Consider the following 24,720-nt stretch of genomic DNA (forward strand, 5'->3'; position numbering starts at 1 on the left):
AATCGTTATTCTGATTTCAAAGTGAAATCTGTATTTTTCCTCCTAGCTTCCCAAAGTGAGTAAATAAAAAATTAAAGGAAAATAATTTCACTTAAAATGATTATCTTTTCATAAAGTATAATGAAAAGAAACAAAATAGGCTAAAATAGGATTATATATCCTTAACTGATTTTTAAGATAGAAATTAAACCATGCGCTCAAGTCAAATTGATTATATGAAATTTTCAGTTTGTAATAGATTTTAACTTAAAATTTTATCTTTCAATTTAATTTATCCTAAATTCTCAGGCAATAAAGTACTTTTACAAATAGTACTTTTGTTTACAAGAAGTACTTTTACAAATACAGCTGACCCTTGAACAACGTGGGTTTGAACTGCGTGGGTCTACTTACACAATGGATATCTTTCAATAGTAAATACTTCAGTACTACATGGTCTGTGGTTGGTTGAATCCACAGATGCAGAGGAATTGCAGATACAGAGGATCTGACTACAGGTCATATGCAGATTAACCCCCACGTTGTTTACAGGTCAACTGTAGTAACATTCTAAGAAATTTATCAAATGATACAAATGCTATCCAATATAAATGTTAAAAACTATTATAATAATAACATGGTGCTATGTAAACCGACCTGGGTCCATATGGAGGGGAAAAGGTGTGACCAAAGAAGTGTCTATATATATATCCATCCAACTTCTCAAATACTCCATCATTATCTACTTGATATTCCTTCATGTCTTTAAGATAATCTTTAACATCATTAACAAAGTCAGTGAAGAGCTTCTGATCATGTATAAAGATACCATTTAGGAAAAAATTATTGATGAAGTGATCAAGTTCTTTCCAATGATGAAAACTATCCAGTTTTTCTAATAAATACCTTTCAATTAACTGTCTAAATTCATCTATCCTTACAGGATTCAACATTTTAACATTAAAAAGATTAATGGATTCCTGTTGAGCACATTCAAATACACCAGAACAAGCCTTTCTGAAAGAATTATAATTTCCACCACAGTCATGCTCAGCACTGCATTTCTGTGAATTTGTATTTTTTCCAAATTCTTCAAAATGAGGCTTTTCTTTCCTTCTCTCTCTTTGCGTAGTAGGGCCTCTACTATTCTGGTTTTGTGTACGTGCCTTATACTGTGGATATAAATATTCACTAAAAACTGTTGTTGGTTTTTTGGCTGCTGCTTCTTTTGTAGCACCAAATCTTCTATTGCCTTTTTCATCAAAGATATTCTTGGTGGTATCTTTGAAATGTCTGAAAGTGGATTTAACTGAATCTGAGAATTTTTTCAGATTTTCTTTTACAGCTTCTTTAGCCTGTTTAATTTTTTCTTTATGATGCCTCACAAACTCCTTGGTAGAATTCTTCATAGCATCAAATGTTTCCTTAACAGAACCCAAAAATGTTTCCTTTGACTTATTTTTAGCTCTGTGGTTTCCTCTGTTCCCTTTCTTTTTTCCATCAGTTTCTTGTTTTCCATTTTGATCTTTTGCTTCAACATACAGTCTTTCCCACAAGTCAGAACGCTGCTGTTCAAAGTTTAGCTTGCGCTCCAGCTCAGTGAGTCTTTCCCGTAACACTTCTATTTCCTTTTTTTCAGTCACTACACTGGGAGAGTCTGGGTTGCTATATGACTGACTAGAGCTTAGCTGCTGGAGTTCCACCCTTAAAGCCATGGTTATTAGTTGTTCTCTTTCCAGTTCCCTCCTTAGCATCTTTGCTTCTGCCAACAGAGTCTCCTTTTGATTAAGGAAGCTTTGTGTTTTCAGCTTTTCTTCTTCCAAATGCTGCTTAAGTTTCTGATTTTCTGTAACTAATTCAGCACTTGTCCCTTTATCTTCCAATATCCTAATCTGTTCTCTTAGTTTCCTTAACTCTTCCTGTAATGAAGATAAGGCTTTTTCTTCCTTCTCCAGAGATATTCTTAGATACTGATTTTCTGTATCAAGGTTCCTTTTCTGAGTTTCAAAGGACGTTTTCTCTGCTTCAGTATGGGTCCAACACCGTGCAAGGTTTTCCTTCAATGACTAAAGTTTTTTCAAAGATAAGAAAGAAAAATATCAAGAGCTTTAAAGGCTGAATTTAAATCTTTAAGATGCAACAAATACCCCATAAATGTTTAGTGTCTATTTCTGCAGAGACTATCCTTTATGTAGTTTTTTCAATATATGAAAACTGGAAAATACAAGGTTCATATGCAGGAAAATGCACAGCAAAGAGCTTCATCAAAAGAAAAACATAGCACACTGGAGGAAGACAGCCTTCTATCTTTTGACTACAGGACTCCAATCTCTCCTGAGAAAGCTCCTAGAGAGAATGTAGGAAGGACTAAAGGTTCTCTGATCCTTGGGTGAGGGCGATTATGTCTTATAAAAAGTAAAATTACAGCTAGAGATGACTTCAGGCTTCAGAAAGTTCTGTTTATACTCACTGCACTCTTTGAAGGAAAAAAATTTCAATAATCTTAGTCCTATTTGAAAGATCTTGGTCGTACGCAAATTAACATCTCGAAGTTCACATAAGTTATACAAGTTCTCCCATACTTTAGAGAACACACTGAATCTTGGTGACATTTACAACTAATTTCTCCAATTTCAATTAATTTTCTGAAGAGACTGTAACCAGATTAGCAATGCAATTCTGAAGTCAACATTCTTGCTGAGAAATTATGTCCAGTCAGGTTTAGAGAATTCTGCTGCAGTGCTAGGTAGCCTTGAATGTTCTTTCTTTCAATACATGTATTAGTAACAAACTTTCATCACAACAGCAAGAAATTAAACAATATGCTTAAACAGGTTAATGGTTATAGCACTATCCAGTCAGTTAATTGTTAGAGCACTATCTAGTCAGTTAAAATATCTTCATAAATCAGCAAAACGATATAACTTTGCTTAATTTACTACAAATATTATGACTATTCCCTTTGAATCAGACCAGAAAAATATCTGAATTACAGAGACCAAAAAAAAAAAAATCCTTTGAATGAGGATATTTTCCACTTGAAAAATAAATATCTGAAATGGATATTTCACTGTCTGGCTCATTAACCTTCAAAGAACAAATTAAAATTTAAAATTTCCTTACAGTCGTTTCATCTGCTCTCCCTGAGTGAGAGAAAACAAGTTTCATCTACCCAACAGAAATGGACTTTGGAGAATATTATGCTTACTGAAGTAAGTCAGAGAAAAACAAATACTGTATGATATCACTTATTGTGGAATCTAAAAAATAATACAAACAAATGCATGTAGCAAGACAGAAACAGATATAGAAAACAAACTAGTGGTTACCAGTGAAGAGAGGGAAGGGGGAGGGGCACATTAGGGATACGGGATTAAGAGATACAAACTACCACTATGTATAAAGTAGATAAGCAACAAGGATATATCCTACAGCACAGGGAATTACAGCCATTATCTTGTAATAACTTTTAATGGAGTATAATCTATGAATTACTATGAATTAGCATGAATTACTATGCTGTACACCTGATACTAATACTGTAAATCAACTACACTTCAATTTTTTTTTAAGTGAACTATGGAGTAGAACAGACTAATGTAACATTATCTTTAAATGCACAAGCACGGGGAGCACCACAGAATGACTGGAGGGTACAATATTCTGTATCTAGTAAACTCTAAAATCTTGAATCAAGTGACTAAGCAGATGCTGGACAGGTCTTCCATGATGATCTTCAAAATCCAAACTACATTTAACAGCTGGAGACAAAAGGTATGCAAGAACTGACTCAGCAAACATCTATACAGGGCGAGTCTCCTTACAGCCAACATCATTCTATAGAACCATAAACCATGATGGTAAGAAGGAAATAGCTGCTCTTTTTTATAACATCCTCTGCTCAAGGCAGGGAAAACTAAACTATTTACAATTAACTTCAGTAGTGCCTCCCTGAAAGATATATTTCAGATGTTAAGTGGGATTCTGTCTTCCAAAGAAATACAATCATAACCCTATAAAGAATATATAAATAAACTGTGAAGGAAATTTAGGGAAATGGAAGGAAAAAGGAATAGTTTACCTTTCTACCCTGAGTTTATCTGTAATCCCTACACCCTTCTTAGGCAAGAACTAGAGAGGAGACCAGGTATTTTGCTAATCCTCATAAACCCAGAATAGACAGCACAGTCCTGTTGGAGCCAGGTGAATTTCAGGTATGAAAGTGTAACATGCTTTCTCTTTCTTCGTAACTGACATGAAACCAGAGAAAAAGGACTGGCTGATTATTTCCCTTGATCAAGGGTGGCTCCTCAGAGAAGCTACAAACTCTCCTCTCTCTCTCTCTCACTGAATGAAAATGTTTTGCTTGGCTCTATAAAAATAACGTTAATAATAATAATGTTTTATAGATAATATCAATTAAAATAATGTTAACTATAATATAGTGATTAGGAATAACATCTTTGGAGTCAGATAAACAGAATTAAATTCAGCTCTGCTGGCTGCTAGACTTGGGAAAGTTACTTAACTTTTTTGAGCCTCTTTCCCAACTATAAAATGAAATTAATACTTGCTTAATTCACTGGGATGTGGTGAGAAATAAGAGAAATACTGTATGTGAGGTACAACAGTGCCCAGGACACAGTAAGTACTCAATCAATAATTACCAATATTATTACTGATTTACTAATCTGCACTGTAGTTGTATCTGAATAGCATAATTATTGGCTAACAGAATTTTAAAATTTTATTTCTAGCACATACCTTATAATCTATAAATGACCCTTGTTCCTGTTGACACTGGGAAAGATAATCCTTCATATCATTCAATTCATCTTTATGTATCTTTCTGACTAACTGTTGACGCTTCTGAATCTGAATTGTGCCTAAAAATAAAAATTTTTATTAGGGATATATAACATAAATGTCATGATTACCAATATTTTTAAACATACAATAAAACATTTACTTTGCATATATTTAACTGCTTAATCCAGACAGGATCATTTTCTTCAAAATATCAGCATTTCACAGTTCTATAAAAATTCTGATTATATAAACAAAGAAGGAATAAGTAAAATCTTACAGTGTCATTCATCAAATGGTGGTACATGGATGTTAATTTATAAATCAGGCCAAGTAGGTTAATATATTTTTTACTTTATTTAGCATACACCAGGGATATTTAAGCAGTTCACTATCCTCTTGATTAAAACAAGCCAGACCATATTACCTTGCCAAACAAAAAAATTTATGTAAAGTTTCTGTCTTACTGTTGTTTTTAAGGGCTGAGGTACATAAAGTGTTGCATTCCCCACTTCAACAGAGAAAGGAACAAACCATGGAGTCTATTCACAGGTTATAAGTAACTAAGGAAAAATGAAGATGTCTAGTTTTTCTCACTGTATTTTGCCTAAATGATATAGCACAAGCCCAAAAAGAATAGCAAGAAAAATAATTGGCTAACTATAATTACCCACCATTCTCAAAGCCAGATCTTTTAATAACTCTGCATTAGTTATGTCTGTACTGGAGTATCACCATCCCTATCCCAGTAATAAAGAAATCGTAAATCAACCAGGATGCTATATTTTCATCCTAAAAATCAAAATGTTAATTTGCCAAGACATGCTGTTCACGTGCTGCTACATGCTTCATGCACGAGAAAAACAACAACACTAAATCAAAAAGAAGGCAAAATGCATTTGGCAACCATAATATTACATCTACTGAGTGGCATACCATTATGTAAAAGACATCACAGAATTTTGTAATGAAAGAATATAATATGGGACTGAGTGAACTGATGAGGATGATTATAATTTTTGTGACTTTCTGTTTGAATTAAAAAAAGAATATAATAATTAATAGTTAATTGATTTCTGAAAAATTAACTTATTTCTTCAGTACATCTTGAAAACCACTAAAGAGAAAACTTCTGCCAAGTTACAGACAACTGTTACCAGTTAACAGCTATGATATCCTGTTAGAATTCACTTCTCAAAAAAAAAAAAAATCACAAATTTGCATGGCAAATTTGTTTCAATATTACTCAAAAGAATCTCAGATTTTTTGAAATATTGAAATAAGTTTATCTATAGTTCCCAAGGCAACTGAAAACTTCTTTTTTTCAAACTGCTAACAGAATGAATTCCTTTGGCCACTGGAAAATAACTTAAAACTAATGTGTTGAGATCTGAGTTTGCAGTACCATTACATAGCATATGTTTGATGACTATCAATGTGTCCTCTGTCAATCAATCTCACAAACAATTAGGTATTTTTTTCCCCCTCTACATCTTCAGCTGCCTAACTATGAAGTGTTACAACCCAGGGTTTAAGGCCTTCTGGTTATATCCACAAATCTGCCTACCTTAATCACATTAACCCACTGTCAGTTTTTGCTACCACTGCTGTAAGACTTCTCTTCTACAGGTAAAGAGTCTCAATCTCACCAGAGCTTGCAGCCAATATAGCCAGCTGCCTGCTAGGCACAATTTTGGGGGTGTCTTCATTTAAAAAACAAAAAACAAAAAACTGAACTTCAGCACCTGCCCTAATTTATTCTAAAATAAAGTTGGGTAAAAACAAACCGAACTGTGCTCACCGTCTATTAACTTTCTCATCTAGTAAAACTCTTCCCCTCTAACTCCCCCAACGCCAAAAGTAAAGCAGCTAACACACTTCTTGGAATTTAAAAAGTAAACCACCAATATCTCAAGCATCCAGGCTCAAAGTTCTGTTTTCCACTGTTACTTCAGTGTCCCTTATTTCACCAGCCTTCTCTCCATCCCCACCATCACGAGAACTGTCAAGGTCCTGATCACTGAATACCTGAATTACAAAACCTTCTAGTTAACTGTTCTAATTTTTCCCACACTATTTATCTTCCTGCACTTTTCCTCTAAAATTACTGCTCTCAGTTCACTCTATAAATCAAACTCTCCTACTCGGATTCCAAGATGTTTTACAATATAATAGCATCCCACATATTCCAACCTATTTTCCATTATCTCTAAATATCTATTCTGCTATAATCCTACCAGTCTTTTCAGTGCTCCCAAACCTAGCAAGTTTACTTTCAGATTATCAGGTTCTCCACTGCTAGAATGTTCTACTTTCCTTCCACATAGTGTAAGTCCAGACCCCCAACTTAAATCCTACCATCTCTAGGGTGACTCAGTGTCATAGTTTGAGCTATGATTCTTGTCTGTGCTTCATAACTTAGCACCTAGTTATACTGTTATACTGAAATGTCTGCTGAAAAGCAGGACAGCCTATACTTAAAGCAACTCCATGAGGAAACCAATCATTTGAACTCCGCTGTTGATTTGGAACATGGATAGTCTACAGGTAAAAGAAAGAATAAAACAGGTGCTTCATCAAGAATTTTTAAAAAAATTTTTGTAAGCACTTTCAGGACCTGAAGCAGTGCCAAACACCTATAGTACATTCTTTTACTATCCTCAGTCCTTCTAGTTCTCTCTTCCTTCCAAGATAGATCTGACACTCCAAATTTATATCACCAAGGTTGGTGAATGTTCTGAGTGATTAACTTAGTAGTTCTTGTTAAATGATTATAAAGCAAATGACTGATTATGGAGTGCAATGACTGACTTCACAGTGCCTGAGAAATTCAAGCTGGCTCTAAAATCAACTCAAAAGAGCTCTTAAAGTATTGAGATCGGTGCCACAATTAAGAAAAAAAAATGTGATGTCCTTTAAAAGTGACCTTGAAAAGCTATCATTCAGGTTAAGTTTTTTTATGTTCCCTGAGCCAATCATATTATTATATGGACCTATTATTATGAAAGTTGTTCCTATTCTGAAAAGCTAATTTGAAATACTACAGGAAAATGTTTATTAAATACAATTAATAAAGTAAATTTTACAAGTAAACAAAATTCTTAAAAAAAAGGGCAATAATTTCTCAACTTTGAAAGCACTCCTAAATTGATCTTTCTACAAAATACTTAAAGGTCATGCAATTTGTAGAGTTTTAATGCAATGTGGATTAACATTAAATCACTGTCCAATTTTTTTTTTTAGTAAGAAAAGAAGATTAAAGTAAGACCTTCTCCTTTGTTACCTCCATGTTTACCTGCAAGGGGAAAAAACCAAGCTCAAAAAAACATATTCATATATTTGCTCCAGCTAGATAATAAACAAGTATGTATTTCAAGTCAAATCTCATTACAACGAACTTCAAGGGAGGATACGAATTACAGATCCCAGTATTAAATTCAAGCAGACATCCACCAGGAGTCTAAATACTTATTTTTATTAATATAAAGTTAAATACAAGAAGAAACACATTTTACTGACTCTGACTTTAAACAGGATTGTCTTCACTTTCTTCTAACATTACACTATATTGAATAATATCTTTTCCACAAATCAACAAAGGGAACATGTAATTCTTCAATCTTAAGGAACACATTGTTGGAAGGAACTAGCAAAACCAGATTTACTCAGAAAGCTAAACTGTGGATTATGTAGGCAAAAATCCTAAAAGTAGTTAATACAAGGCAAACTGAAATTTGTGAAGTTGACAAGATCTAAGACATTTGTTTAAAGTGTCTTTTTCAAAATTCTAATAAAGCAAAAAGAATGAATATTCAGTTCTCAGCCTTATCTTTGTACAAATATATACCTTAAATAAGATTGAATGGTTAGGCTCCCAAAAGAAAAGTAACACCACATGGAATTCCTTCCTCTTTTCACCCAGGATACTTTTAAAGGCTTTGCATTAAGAAAATTATTAATCAATGTAAATAAACACTAACAAGGATAATAGTGAGAAAAGTATAAAACAAATGAATTCTTAAGTCATGTGAATCATGGAAGTAACAACAACGGTCACAAAATATAGTGCTTTCATGAAACCTAAAAGTAGAAATAATGAGCACCTATTATTGTGACATTTCATATGTAACTATTTAAGTGGAATTTAAATAATCCTCCTGATAAGGTCACAGTTAAAACTAGTTTAACTGTGATTCTAAATTAAAACGATTTGCCCTGTAATGAGCATTTCAGATTTTTGATCTTCCAATATTTTCTTTAAATAAATATATATATGAGCAATCCTTACATTTCTTAAATACTACCTCATTTCAGTGCAAACAGCTTTGTGAAGCAACACTATCCCCAGTTTCCACATGAGCAAACCAAGGCTCAAACACGTACAAGCTTTCCAAGGACATATATTTTAAGGAAGACACTGAAAAAGGATCCCAGAATTCCTTACTCTTTACCACCAGTTTATATATAACAAATTTTCAAATACTTACCATAGAAATGTCCAAATCCCATGCTGATTGCAATCACCAAAGCAAGTATAACGCATTTATTGAGACCACTATTGAACTGACGTTTACACGGCTCCTTAGAAGGTTCAGTTTCTTGTTCAGCAAGTAACCTTTCTTCAGATTCTGAACTAGAAACAGTCTTCTTCCTAGCACGGCGTCGTCTAAAGGCCGGACTGGGCTGATGACTGGTTTCATCACTACTGGATTCGTCATCGCTAGGCTGAGATGAAAATACTATTTTAAAAAGAAAAATGTAGATAAATATTAAATATTTTAGAAAAGCCTTCCCAGTAAATATGATTTAGAATGCCATCCCTACATGCCTTTTTACATACAACAGCCAAGAACAAAAACAACAGAATAGAAACAAAAACTCAAGTTTTCAAGTTTATCAACATAAAGCCAAAGATTTCAACTGTGATACATAAGAAACTGTTAACTATACTCTGTGCCTTTGAGGGCCTGGTTTTGGTTGTTTTCTTTTTTTTAACTTCCCTTATAGTTTACACCATTAGAACAATCATTCTCATAGCCTATTAAATTTCACTGCTATTAGAGCCACAAACAAATACTATTTCTAGAAGGGGAAAAAAAACCCTCTATCTCTTCATTTAATTTCAAATAGAGGTAATTTAAGCTCAGCTGTTTAAGGAACAGAGGGAAGTATATAAGCAGTTCCTGAGACTTAAAAAAGACAACACTACCAAAAGTTTCCTTGAGTGTACTAGTCCCTAGTTTTGTTTCCATCCTATGAGCCCAAAATCAAGGTTCAAAGCACTATAGTTTAACACAGGTTTCCAGAAGTCAGATGAGCCCTTCCCTTCGACTGCCACTCTTACTAGAAGGTTATTAATTTTACCCTCTAGTAAATATGTCAGCATGAGGAAGTGACACAACAGCTATCTCCGATATTAAGGACTAGTCTTGTGCTGCTCCTTTATGAAAAGAATAATAAAAAACAACAAATTGGAAAAAAAATTCCACAAGAAATCTCAAGGACTAGAAGCATATTCATTGGAAAAAAACATCTTCAGCTTTTTCAAGTGTATAATTTCTTAACATTGTTCCATATATCAATAAACTATATGCTGACACAGAAGATTAGATGACTCAGTAATAATTTCCATAGGCCAGAGAGAAGAAAAAAAAAAAGCACTAAAAGTAAGGGTAAAATGTGAACATGAATTTGATACAAAGAGCTCCAAAACAACAAACATTCATGCTTCGAAAAAGCAGAACAGTTCTTCAGAAGACAGGGTATCCATGCCACAGCAAAGCTGGTGACTTAGGTTAGACAGTACTTCTAAAAGATGTATCATAGAGAATTTATAACTTTCACACTTACAACAACAAACACAAAGACAGAAGGCACTACTGAATGAATGAATATTCCTAATATTTAGTGAAAATAGATGCCACTGAGAGATCTTTTGGTCATAACCCTTATGCCCATCATGTTTATCTGGTTATTCTTGATCACTAGTTTTTCCAAGATGTCGTCGCCTCAGCTGTGAGGTTACATTTCTTGGAAAAAGAGAAAGAAAGGAAGACTTAAACAAAGCATTACATAATACAAAGGCATTCATGATCATGGTTGGAGTACTTAAGTCAGACTTTCTGACATTATTAAGATGGGTAAATATAAAAACAAACCATTTGTCAAAATTTCTTAAATTTTCAATTCTACATTAACTTACTGCCTTCATTATACAGTCTAAGTAAACAAACCAGCCTAACCCACATGAACAAATTCGCATCCTTATCTAATGCTTCCATCTTTTTTAACCCATAAGTATGATAGCTGAAATATTTTGATTTTTAAACTTCTTTTAAAGCATAATTTGGCACACAGTCCAAGATGCAAGCAATGCAAAGGCATGCAATAAGCTTAGCCAGCTTTATTACAAGATCAATTTTGAACACCTGTTCAGAGTATCACAGATTACAACAGATATCTTCAAAGCACTAAGTAAATTGTAAATGTGACTAGGCACACTCAGCTCTAGAAAAGCTGATCAGATTTAGTCACACCACCTTGGAAAGCGAGTTGGCTAGGAACATGGTGTTTCAGCTGATCATCCCATCCCCTTATGCATTCAGGAATCTTCCACAGCTTCTCCCACCACCTTTCTTTTGTGAATAAACAGGAAAAAAGATGTATAAAGCTTTATTATGAAGAATAAAAAGGAAAAAGAGAATTGAAAAACACTTGTTTTAATTATCACTTAACATTATCACTTGTGCTCCATCGAAATCTAATAATCATGCCTTTTTAAAAAACATACATACAAAAAAAATATATATATATATATACACACACAATACAAACTTTTCTACAGCTACCAATTCTGGTTCCTTAGGGGAGCAGAGGGTCATATGGAGGGAGTGGGAAATGTTCTTAAATCAACAAAAAGATTATTGCCATAGAATCTAATTTATAAAAAGAAAAAAATGAAGTTGAAATCCTATAAAGATGGAGAAGAAAGGGAAAAAAAAAAAAAAAAGCAATAGGTAGCAGGAAATTAACCAACGAAGAAAAATACAGGCTAAGGGAAGAGAACAAAAACTCTTGATAATTGATGTATACATACTATTTTCAACATAGTCCAAAATCATTTTTGATTATTTTTTAACATTTTCTTTATTGAAATAATTAATTCCCTTGGGAGGGACAGCAATGGATAAAAATACACCTAAAAAAATACTCTGCTTAACTGAATCTGTAAAATTCCCAAGAAGTCCAAGTTCAGAAAGGAAATTAAAAACTAGATTAATGTGATCTTAAGTACTGAAGTTCCTGGAAAAAAAGTCAACAGTGTGTGGCATCGTTTCTTAAATGTCTGCTTTGACTCTTCTGCAATGCTCCTGGCTTCAATCTGACTATACATTCTGGCCCACAAATATTTTTAAATTAAACCAGCTTCTGGTTTAACCTCTACTTGAATTTTACTAGCTTAAATTAGAATAAGAAAAATTCCACTGTCTGATTCTGGCAAATTAAACAAAGAATGGTAAAATCTAAGACAATGATCTGAAATAAATACTACACGTTCCTGTCTTTTTTTGTGTTTTTTTGCAGTTACGCGGGCCTCTCACTGTTGTGGCCTCTCCCGTTGCGGAGCACAGGCTCTGGACGCGCAGGCTCAGCGGCCTGGCTCACGGGCCCAGCCGATCCGCGCGCGGCATGTGGGATCCTCCTGGACCGGGTCACGAATCCGCATCCCCTGCATCGGCAGGCGGACTCTCAACTACTGCACCACCAGGGAAGCCCTACACGTTCCTGTTTTTGCATCAAATTTGGAAACTCTTATTATCACTAGCAATGTCCCAGGTATCTCTCACATAATTCACCCTAAATTATAATTGGGGGTTAAAAACCGTGCGTTGGGCTTCCCTGGTGGCACAGTGGTTGAGAGTCCGCCTGCTGATGCAGGGGACACGGGTTCGTGCCCCGGTCCGGGAGGATCCCACATGCCGCGGAGTGGCTGGGCCCGTGAGCCAGGCCGCTGAGCCTGCGCTCCGCAACGGGAGAGGCTGCGTCAGTGAGAAGCCCACGTACCGCAAAAAAAAAAAAACAAAAAAACACCGTGGGTTAATTATAGATCTCTTTCTTAGATTTTCTGTAACTTTGTGTCTAAATATTTATATTACCCTGAAAGATGTTATGTATGTCCCTAAAACTGTGCCAAAGAATTGTAGAGGGAATTAGCTCGGTAACTCACATTTTACCTCCAAATGATTCTGTCTGAACAATAGGCATTCACTGCATTAAGAATGTGATTTACAATAGGTACATTTTCATAACTCAATCTAAAGTGAAAGATCCAAAGTTCAGGGGCTTTAGGATGCTGCTGTTTTGCCAGTTCCTTAAACCCTGTTTGGCACATGGTAGCACACAATAAATGTTTGTTGACTGACTAATAATTAAATGGATCTGGAAGCCTTCAATAAAGTTTCTTTCACTATTTCTATAATATAAAATTTGTACCACTGTAACTAAAAATCTTATTAACATTGTCCTACTTTTTTAAGTATAATGGCTCAATCTCCCACTCCTACAGACCTAAAAACTGTCAAATGCATTTTGGAGTGTTTGAGACATTAACAAATCTCCTTGAAGCTATTTTTTCTCTTCTTTCAATGATAAAAGATGGTATTTACTGGACTACTGTGCTCTAGGCCCTAGATCTAGGAAAACACTAGATATATCAGTAGATTTTACAAAAAATTTTCATGAGTTTTACCCAAACATATTCAAAACTTGAAATTCAGGGTCAGAAAACAAGCCATTATATAAAATGTGGTCACAAGAGTCCTAAGTCTCCTATCAGCGTATCCGTTATGTAGTTCTTACCAGTTTCTGGCTGACAAAACGTATACTGGCTGCTAGAGGAAGAGCCCATGTTGAAGTCTTCCGGACTCTGTGCTTCTTTAACAATTATTGCTTCTTCTTGACTCCCAGTTTCTTCTAACTTAGGTGGCTCAAGTGTAACAATATCAGAATCATCACTGACAGTTCCAAAATAGAGATTGTCATCAGGTAACTTTTCTTCCTCTCCCTGAAGAATCATAATTTTAGAGACAAAGTCAACAATTATTTATGGGTCTTATATTTTCTAGGCAGTTCAAAGTATATAATGGACTTAAGTAGTATGGTGATTGGGTTTAAAATAAGTCCTGCCCAACAGGAAAGGATTACGCAATAGTAGGTTCATCCTAGGGAATTCCCTGGCGGTCCAGTGGTTAGGACTCTGCACTTCCACTGCCAGGGGCCCGGGTTCAATGCCTGGTCAGGGAACTAGGATCTCACAAGCCGTGTGGCAAGCCCAAAAACAAAAACAAATAGTAGGCTTATCTTTCAGTCTGAAAATACCATCAAACCTGTTGGCAACTCTCTCTTTCAGAATTAAATCAAACTGCTGTCTACCATTCATTCGTGGGCTGCAGAAGCTGAGAAACAAACCCACCTTTCCAACCCAATGTCCACAAAAAGGAGAGGATTTGTTTCTCACCAGTTCTACGGGTTTATTTGGGCATAACTCTGTGGTCAGGGAGCCCATAAAAGACTGATTAAATTTTCCTGATAAACTTCAAAAGCTATGTAATGTAAAGATCATCCAGCTATCTAGTTTTATCTGGAAGTCAAGTAAAATGCCAAAGGACAAAGTTTGTTCTCAAATTTTAAAACTAACCTTCATTTTAGATATGAACCCTTAATTTCTCAATATAATTCAAGAAAGCAACATATTTCTAAAGAAAATATTAGAGGTGAAATGAATAGATCTTTAACACATTACCAAGAAATCGCTTTTCTAAATTAAAAGATAGCTCACTTAATTAGGAGTTATATGGAAGCTAACTTTAATCTTAAAACTGACCAACCTGCAGAATCCCAAATTTTTCAACAAAAGATATTTATAATTCAAATAGGAACAGAACACACAAATAGAAATGGAAGCTTTAATTAGTATTCTCTAATAAATACTGTTTATCATATATCCACATAGTAAAACACAAGGTTACCTCGAGTGCTGACTTCATTTCCTCCAAAGCTGGATAAGTAGCTCCTCCCATTAACACTGTGCCATTCTGGCTGCTCTCTGACATAAAGCAAAGATCAATTTAATTACACTTCATCGACTTTTTTTTTTTGTCTGCATATATTATATAATATAGGCAGATAAAATCTATTCCTAATTTTTAAAGTGGATTTAAGGAAATGCCACATGTAATTATAACAGTCACTCTATTGTTACTAAAAAGATCTCTGTATTTCAAATATAACTATTTGAAATTGTCAGGGGATAATTTTAGGTACTGAACTGAACTCATTTAAAAATCTACTAAAAACCATAATCCCTAAATAAACAATCTCTACATTACAATTCCAAAGTACTTAAGCCAAGGTGTTTGTAAAAACCTGTTAATATGGAAAACTGATTCTCAGATAATTGACGGCACGTTTCCTAAATTCTTAGTTTATTCATAATTCTTAAACGTACCACTATTCTAATGACTGTCAACGCCTAGTAACACAAGAATCAAAACTATGGCTTCAAATTACAAATCTTTACAATAAAAAATGGACTATAAAAAACAAGGCCTCAAAAGAACACAGAAAAACAAGATAATGTCACCATAGCAGATGCATATATATTTTATAAGAAACTCTCAAAAAATAATATACAAATTAGATTTTATGTCATATTTTTAATGAAAAAGGCTATAAAATGTTAATAGAAGCTAAAAATATTAAAACAGTATACAATAAGCATCAGGTTTTATGCATAGCAAAGTATATGCATTGTTGGTATAATGTTACTTCCAGATAAAAAGAATTATAGATGGCTTTGAATTTTTTTGCTCATCATTTGTTTTTCTATTTTAACCCCACCAAAATAACAAAGGGAAAAAAACCCAAACATCACTTGTGTGTGTTATATAGCTCCTAACAGAATATTAATTTGGAGATAAGACTCCTCAACGAAGGTGGACTAGGGTCCAAGGATGCCTGAGGAAGTATGGAAATTTTTTTTTAAATATCTAAATATATGCATTTCTTGGGAGAGACCATCCACAGCTTTCAGATTCTCAAAGAGATCTCTGACCCATGAAAGATGAGAATCACTGTTCAAATGAGAATAGCAATCAACACTTAAGCTGAAAACAAGATTAACAGGTATAATCTTTTATATTTCTGGCCTTGACACATGCACTTTATTCTCCTGACGGAGAAATATTCTGTTTACGTTTTAATGCAATTTTTAAAAGAAAATTTAAGAAATAATTTTTAAATATGAAGATGTATTAATTATTTGGGTTTCTTAATCCTCTATATAATTAATATGGGCATCAAATCCCACAGAAGAATATATAACATTAATGCAATACAGTAGTTAAATGCCATTTACCACCTATAACCAAAGGTACTCTGAAGTGTGGTAACTGGAGAAGAATTTAGTAAATCCTTTGTGTGAATAAATAATTTTGTATATCACTAGTCTTAATCAAGGTTAATAATATTTAGTCACTGTTTACACTAGCAGTATCAAAGAGTCACATGGAGGCCCAAGTATGTACTATAGCTACAAACAAACAAACCCCCTGGGCAATTTGGTGCCACTGGGTTCTTTAGGCCTGCCCACCTAATCCACACGAAAATTCTAGTCTTTCAGTGTGACTTGATGATTTAGACTAGCCAGAAAGGCTGCCCACCTAGAAAGAAGGCAAGATTCATAATGTTGCTCACATATCCTATTAAAAAAAAAAAGAAAAATCAGACTTCTTTAAACTTACCTCCCTGCTCTAACTGCAATACTCGTAGCTCCTCTTGTGATAAAGATGAACATTCTGGGGTGAGCTCACAGCTGTCACTGGCTACACCATGTTCAGAATTCATCATCTCTGTATCAGACCCCTAGATAAAAAGTGTTAATCAGTTATTCGTCTATCAGCTGCCCAAAGCTGGATGTGACTACATGTAGATGCTTCCATTTTTAAAAGTCACAGATGCTGCTATACTCCAAAGGGAACAGTATCTATTCCTTTTTCTTTTTTAATTTAAATTTTTGGTCGCGTTGGGTCTCGTTGCTGCGTGTGGGCTTTCTCTAGTTGTGGCGAGCGGGGGCTACTCTTCGTTGCGGCGCATGGGCTTCTCATTGCGGCAGCTTCTCTTGTTGCAGAGCATGGGTTCTAGGGGCACAGGCTTCAGTAGTTGTGGCACACAGGCTCAGTAGTTGTGGTGCACGGGCTTAGTTGCTCCACGGCATGTGGGATCTTCCTGGACCAGAAATCAAACCCATGTCCCCTGCATTGGCAGGCGGATTCTTAACCACTGCACCACCAGGGAAGTCCAGTATCTATTCCTTTTGTTCAATTTAGTCCATAAAACCTACAGCAGGGGAGCCATAGGTTTAGATTCTAAAAGAAGTCAGTCCTGGAACTTCCCTTGTGGTACAGTGGTTAAGAATCCACCTGCCAATGCAGGGGACATGAGTTCGAGCCCTGGTCCGGAAAGATCCAACATGCCATGGAGGAACTAAGCCCATATGCCACAACTACTGAGCCCACATGCCACAACTACTGAAGCCTGCGTGCCTAGAACCCATGCTCTGCAACAAGAGAAGCCACCACAATGAGAAGCCGCACACCACAATGAAGAGTAGCCCCCACTCACAGCAACGAAAGACCCAACACAGCCAAAAATAAATAAATTTTTTAAAATCTTAAAAACAACAAAAGAAGTCAGTCTAAAAGTCCAACACTCTAACTATGCTATAAGCCCAAGCAATAAATCTGAATCCCAGAGGATAAGTTTCTAAATTTAGCTATTTCTATTAATTTGCTTCTACTCAACACTTATAGAACTACTCTAGGCAAGACATTTTGCTAGTGTCACAGGGTATGAAAAACTAAAATCTAAAATTCAGATTTATAGCCTATTCAGAGAAACAGCCACAAGCAAATAACTACTTATTATTGCAACATATGACTAAAAAGGTTTAAGGGCAAGGATTAAAATTAACCTATTAGATTAATGGAGTAAACTTTCCTTATAAAATTTCAGACTCTTATTCTTCCAAGGTTTTCCTTCTTACTTTGATGTCAGACTGTCTTTTCTTTAATAAAAGTGGATCTTAACAGGGTTTTTTTCTCATGTTAATTAGCAAAATAAGTTATCCACTAATGATTCTGTCTCTCTCCAGGCCCCTCCCTCAATTTTCCTATAATTTAGTAATCCATGAAATCAAAGGTCTGAGTTCTCCTGATATACATAACTCACAACAGCAAAAACTAAGAGACGTCATTAAAGCAGTGGGTTTGAGTTGAGTTCTAAAGAGAATTCTGAGTATAAGATTTTGGGATTGCCTAAAGTGGCAGGAGAATGGTAGTAACAGACACAAGGTTCGGGTTGAATTGTGAGTCACTGGGGAGACCAGATCTGGCCTAAATCAGAATGGTAGCAATGGTAAAGGAAAAGGAAATACATGTAAGAGACATTAGCAAGAAAGATTAGAACCTGATAACAAGGTATGGAAGGAAGAAGGATAAAGGTACAAATATGATCAACTCTGTGACAAGGTATTTCTAATACAGAATGCCCAAATGACACACTTGGCTAAATGCCAGAAAAGTCTGCTATCTTGCTTCACACTACAGACTCCCACAGCTGCCTTACTTCTATACTGTTAATTATCCTTGAAGGAGAAATTGTTACTATGAGAGTTGATCTAAGCTTTGGAGAAAACAGGTTAAAAATAGAAAAGTCACTTATTAAAAAAAAGAAGAAAGAAGAAAAAGAAACCACATTCATTTCAACTGGTACAGCTGCTAATAAATTTTAAAACTTTCTTGCAGAAACTTTGGTTAATGTTGTTTTCTAGAAGTCATGACTAACCAATTGTCTAAATATTAAATTATCAAAGGAATCGTAAAAAATAGCGTTTAAAATTTTTATTGATGAAGGAAAATAAGTGAGGCTTGAGTCTAAAAATAAACAGGAAAATTATAGATAAATCCATTAACACTTTAAATAGGTATAGTTTTTATCTTACTGCTTCTATACATCACTATTTTATGATTTTTCTGTAATTAACATATATTACCAGTGTGAGAAAATAAATTACTGTTTATTATGTACTAGTTATGTAACATCACATTTCTATAATCAAATTCATTTTTTAAGAGTTCTAGCCATAGTCCTTTTTCCATCAAGTTCTGAAATGATAATATAACGTAACGTAACATAACATAACATGGGTGGAACACATGTTCTCCATGCTCCTTGGTCTGTTTAAACGCAGGCTCTGATGCTTTCTAGTTACATAATCTTGGCCAAATTACTGAATCTCCGTAAGCTTTGGTCCTCTCAACTATGAAATGAGAATGAAAACAATCTGTACCACAGAGGGTTGTTTAAAATTATGAGAACATAAGTAAAGCACAGGACCTGACCAATAATAAGCCCTCAGTAAATACCTGCCTAATGTCTCAAAGCTGAGGAAAGCAATGTCCAATAACATGCTGGCTCGTGAAGAGTTTTCAGAAGTGAAGTGAAATGTAGGTGGGAAAAGCTATAGACAATGGAACCTTATGCTTAAATGTAAAAAACTAATGGCCTTCAAAGAACCCAGTTTACATCACTGTTAACACTGTAATATTACAAACTGCCTTATAAAAAGTATTCAGTAGCATACCTCATGATTGATGACAGTCCAACCACAAGATGAATCACTGTCACTGGAATTTTCAGACATTTTTCAGGTCTACAAATACAAAAACATATTGATATGTGGGACACATTTTAAAAAATTCTATAGGAAGTACTATATGTGACCCAAGTACAAAAAGTGGCGCTTACTGCCTTCCAGGTGAAACTGAGACAACCCACCCATAGATTTACCAGACAGGATATGCTTGCATATCTATATGAACAAATACAACCAAACTTTATGACAAGGAGATCCTCCTGAGCCAAAACAGTGTAGACGGTCGTACTGTGGAATGAAGAGGCAAGCTGGATCTGAAAGAAAATGTAGGATTTGGCCAGGCAGAAACAAAGGTAAATGAAAACAATCTGACTCTGAGGAAGTCAACTGCTGAGGGAATGACAAATGGGGAACAGTCAGCCAGAGCAAAAGCCTATGTTTTCAATGAACAGTACGGTGTGAAAATCATGGCTGAAGAAACCAGGTGGGGGAAAGAGAAGAGTTCCAAGGCCCAGCAAAATGAAATCTACTGTTGTCAACATGAAGCAATTAATATTTTCAAGCAGGGAAGGAATGTGATCAAATGGTTTTTAGGAAAATAACCATGTTGGTAACACTTCAGTTACATTAAAACAGGGGAAGAAAAAGATCAGAAGTTGGTTAGAAACTTGTGGCCATTGGCAATAACCTAGATAGATTCAAGTCCTAAACCAGCACACATTGGTCACTCTATCTGGTTTGTTCTACCCTTTCTATCTGAAACTCCTATTTAAACTTCAAAATTAAGCTCATTGGGCTTCCCTGGTGGCACAGTGGTTGAGAGTCTGCCTGCCGATGCAGGGAACATGGGTTTGTGCCCCAGTCCGGGAAGATCCCACATACCGCGGAGCGGCTGCGCCCGTAAGCCATGGCCGCTGAGCCTGTGCTCCGCAACGGGAGAGGCCACAACAGTGAGAGGCCCGCATGCCAGAAAAAAAAAAAAATTAAGCTCATTAAAGTAAATGGTATCTTGCTGACTTTGTTCTATACATATGTCTTATAAATGCTTCTATTATTGCACATATACTGAGAACCCATTATATCCAAGTTGATGGTTAGTGTTCTAACAGAACTCTACTGCAGACAATTTAATATGGAACCAGTGCACAAATGAAAACAGGGCAAAAAATATAGATGTGGACTGTCCATTAGTGATTCTGGAAACTCTCGTAAATTAATATTTTAAAAAGAGAAGATACAGAGAGGTGGCTGGTCACTGATAGTATAAAATAAGCATGTTTTCAGACAAATTATTCAAAATCTAAAATAAGACCTAAAGACGACTGTGTGACTTTTAATGTCACTCGAGACAGAACATTTTACAATAACTTCACCTGAGGTCATCTGATTGTTTGATTTCCCATTTACAACTAATTAAGGCCCAGGCAGTTTCTAAATTTAAAGGTAAATTTGTAAAAACAAAACAAAACAAAACAAAAACTATTACAATGAAATGCACTTTTTTCTGTCCAGTAGAGAATACTATCCCAAAGGCTAGGCTTAAATACCCTCCCTATAGAATATTAACCAATTTTATAGCAATTTTATTTCACCATTCCTTATTAAACTGACTACATAAAGCCCAATTTCTCATTGAACCAGTTTTCATGAGTTAAAAACTTTGATGTTACTATTTGTATTTGAATTATTTTATAACAATTCCAAAGTTGTGGGTTAACATATTAGACTGCACAAAGACTGAGCAGTTAACTTTGCAGGAAGAAAGGAAAATGGTCAAAGCAGGCTTTATAAATGAGGTTGTAATGTTTCTGACATACTGGACAGCATGTTTTTTAACTGAATTAGTTGCCAAAATTTTAAAATTGAGAGCTATCACAAAAAAATTAAGTTCTGGTTCCTTATTGCCAAAAGAGAAAATATGACGACACTGGAAGGATTTCCCAAGAGATAATGTGAAAAGCACTACAAAAATAAAGGCAGGAAAAGTTAAAGAATATGACACTTCTAAGAAATTCAATTAATTTAGCATGAGTGAAGTATTAAAAGAAGACATCTGAAAATCAGAATCTTTCAAAGGGCACATATTAAAATGGGGAAACAACTAAAGGGCCCTAGACCTGTGGGATACAAAGAATCAATGCAATATTCCATGAAAAAGATGAGCACCTAAATTTAACCAGTATTGATGAGGGGGAGAGGATAAATAGGATGGGGAGGGGTTAGGAGAGATTTAGGAAGACAGACACAAAAGATTTTTAAAGGACTGAATAACCAAGAAGAATAACAAAGAAAAGAGAAAGTGTAGTATATTTTGGTTTAAGTGACTTGGTATTTGGAAAAACCATTCTATATGGAACAAGTAGGTAGGGCTTTACGATTAAGAAAATTGGCCTAGGACTTCCCTGGTGGCACAGTGGTTAAGAATCCGCCTGCCAGTGCAGGGTACACGGGTTCCAGCCCCGGTACAGGAAGATCCCACATGCTGTGGAGCAACTAAGCCTGTGCGCCACGACTACTGAGCCTGCACTCTAGAGCCCGCGAGCCACAACTACTGAGCCCCGTGAGCCTAGAGCCCGTGCTCTGCGACAAGAGAAGCCACCACAGTGAGAAGCCCACACACCGCAATGAAGAGTAGCCCCCACTCGCTGCAACCAGAGAAGGCCTGCGCGCAGCAACAAGACCCAATGCAGTCAAAAATAAATAAATAACATTTTTTTAAAAAAAAGGAAAATTGGCCTAAAAAAAAGCAATCATTCTTCACCATGTGAAAGCTCCTCTTCCCTTTGCAAACCCCCAGTTCCTAACCTCCTCTAGCAGCCCACATTCTCACTGCTGCTCCATCTCACCCCCAGACTTACATAACCTTCCAAAACTCCTGGGATACAAGACCTGATCAGGGATATTTAATGTGTATATATCTCCTGCTCTTATCTAGGAAATTTCCATTTAAACAGTTCTAAATAGATGGTCCCTAGCTTTTGTTTTCCAATCAAGAACTCTAATTGCTCTGGGGATAAGCAAAGACAAGATTTCAAAAGAAAGTTACATACATTGCTAAACTGGGACTTTATCATATTTGAATTTCTCAAATCAAGGAGCCCATTTTAATCTGATCCCAGTTTCTTTGTTTACTTGCCCTGGAGGAAGAACAGGCTTCACATCTAGCCCAAATGAGGAAAAAAAGATTCCCCTACTGGCCATAACACCACAGTAAGAGTTTGGTAAGCAAAATTCACAGCCCTACTAAAGAATCCTCTTAATTCAGGTGTTTTCAAAAAGTTGGGTGAGGGCTTCCCTGGTGGCGCAGTGGTTGAGGGTCCGCCTGCCGATGCAGGGGGACACGGGTTCGTGCCCCGGTCCGGCAAGATCCCACATGCCACGGAGCGGCTGGGCCCGTGAGCCATGGCCACTGAGCCTGCGCGTCCGGAGCCTGTGCTCCGCAACGGGAGAGGCCACAACAGTGAGAGGACCGGGTACCGCAAAAAAAAAGTTGGGTGCACTGAAATTAAATCAAAATTTTAAAAAGTAAATTTCTGAGCCCCATCCTAGACACATTGACTCTGAAAGCTGCCTCTGTATTTGAACTTCCCCACTATAGCCAGTTATCTTCTTAAAATGGTAATATTTTGTCATTCCTTAAAAATGTTAAGATTTTCATACTGTCTTCAGGATAATGCCCACAGGCCTTAAATATCAAGTGTTTTGTCCCTAGCATCTCATCCTCTCTCCCTCCATCCCCTCCCTCTCCCCTCCACCTTTTCAATTCTGCTAAAAAGCTTAGCTTTCTCTTAATTCAGGGGCTTTGCATATTCTGATCTCAGTTCCTCACCTCCTTACTTCTACCCAAACTCCTGTGCCCACTCTTCTATCTCAGCTAATGCATCACTTCGTGAACCATTCCCTGACCCCATCCCCAAAGACTAGTATATTCCCTAATCTACTACTTAAAATACAATACTAAGCTGTAATTGCTTGTTTACTTGACCGGTAACACATATTAAGCACTCAATAAAGAAAAAAGGTAAACATTTCTGGGTGATGATGCAGTTACTGACACACTTCTAAACTGTTCCTCAAGGAACTCAAAATTCTGGAGGAATCCATGAGGTTCCTCTCCCCATTATTTTGACCAAAGGTAAATGCAAAAACCTGTTCCATTTTGAGGGCTTTACTAATAATAACTTAGAAATAAACAGTTTATGGGAAAGTTACAAAGGCATAAAAAATCATACAAAGTTATAAAGCTAAGGGTACTTTATGAAGATGATAAACTTGAAGCCCTTTTCTAGACTCAGGCTTCGTTTTATTCCTCAGGGTAGCTTCTTTACCCCAATCTCAGGTCATATATTTCCCCATTGCTTTTTGGATGATCACTAGTAGGTTTCTCAGGCCTTTCAAATAAAGCATCTACAAAACTAAGATTATCTTCCTGCTCCTCTTCCTGTTTCTATCATCTCAGAGAACAGCATTAGCCAAAAATAATCTGGCTGCAAGAAAAAGCCACCAAACATCAGGTCAAAAATCCTAGATTTAGGATAACTACATTTGGGATAACTAGAATTGCCTTGACCCAAAAATCCAATCAGGTCTAAATCCTTATTCACTTCCTATCCCAACTTCATCATTTCCCACTTGTATTACAGTGACGGCTCTCTAAGAGATCTCTGCTTGCAGTTTCAAATTCCCCTCCAGTCACTCCTTCCCAATGCTGTCCCTACTCTGTTTATCCTAACACATAAATCTGATCACTTAATCAATCACTTAAAATTGGTCTCCAGTGCCTTCAAGATAAACTCCAAAATCCTATAATAATAGCCTCTAGAACAGAGACAAATCATTTAAATTGATTCTCACTTCATAAGAAATCCTATGGAACATTTCTTCACAACACGTTAAGATTTTATTCATAGAACTCTATGGAAGAGAATTTGACACTAAGCATTATAAACATACGGTTTTCCACATAGAATACAGCACATGAGTCATATTAGGATGTAAATTTATTACATGGATGTTCGTATCTCATTTATGAAGTTACTTAAGGTAGAAGGATTATACTACACTAGTATAATCAAACTCTCCAGCAGATGGGCCTACAGTTAGTACCATTTTTAATTTACTCCTTTATCCATCTGTTCATTCAATATTTATTGAGTTCTTAACACATGCAGGATACTGAAAATATACCAATGTACAAAACAAATAAGAGTCTTGCCTTCCTG

At 35.8% G+C, this 24,720-nt stretch overlaps 1 protein-coding gene across 3 annotated transcripts in view; it reads right to left on the reverse strand.

Annotated features, from left to right (window-relative positions):
* CCPG1 (cell cycle progression 1) overlaps window positions 1-24,720 on the reverse strand; it is a 38,863-nt gene that overhangs the window by 3,055 nt on the left and 11,088 nt on the right. For 2 of the 3 annotated variants that reach the window (XM_067747622.1, XM_067747619.1), the window contains exons 2-9: window positions 19,487-19,555; window positions 16,587-16,707; window positions 14,814-14,890; window positions 13,645-13,849; window positions 11,325-11,420; window positions 9,273-9,524; window positions 4,744-4,865; window positions 637-2,045 (exon numbers count right to left, since the gene is read on the reverse strand). In XM_067747622.1, the coding sequence (XP_067603723.1) occupies window positions 637-2,045; window positions 4,744-4,865; window positions 9,273-9,524; window positions 11,325-11,420; window positions 13,645-13,849; window positions 14,814-14,890; window positions 16,587-16,707; window positions 19,487-19,546 (2,342 nt within the window). In that variant the 5' untranslated portion in view covers window positions 19,547-19,555. The remainder of the gene's footprint in view (window positions 1-636; window positions 2,046-4,743; window positions 4,866-9,272; window positions 9,525-11,324; window positions 11,421-13,644; window positions 13,850-14,813; window positions 14,891-16,586; window positions 16,708-19,486; window positions 19,556-24,720) is intronic. The other variant, XM_067747627.1, reaches the window with a different exon arrangement.

The sequence above is a fragment of the Pseudorca crassidens genome, chromosome 1 (assembly GCF_039906515.1).
Source record: "Pseudorca crassidens isolate mPseCra1 chromosome 1, mPseCra1.hap1, whole genome shotgun sequence".
NCBI classification, from domain to species: Eukaryota; Metazoa; Chordata; class Mammalia; order Artiodactyla; family Delphinidae; genus Pseudorca; species Pseudorca crassidens.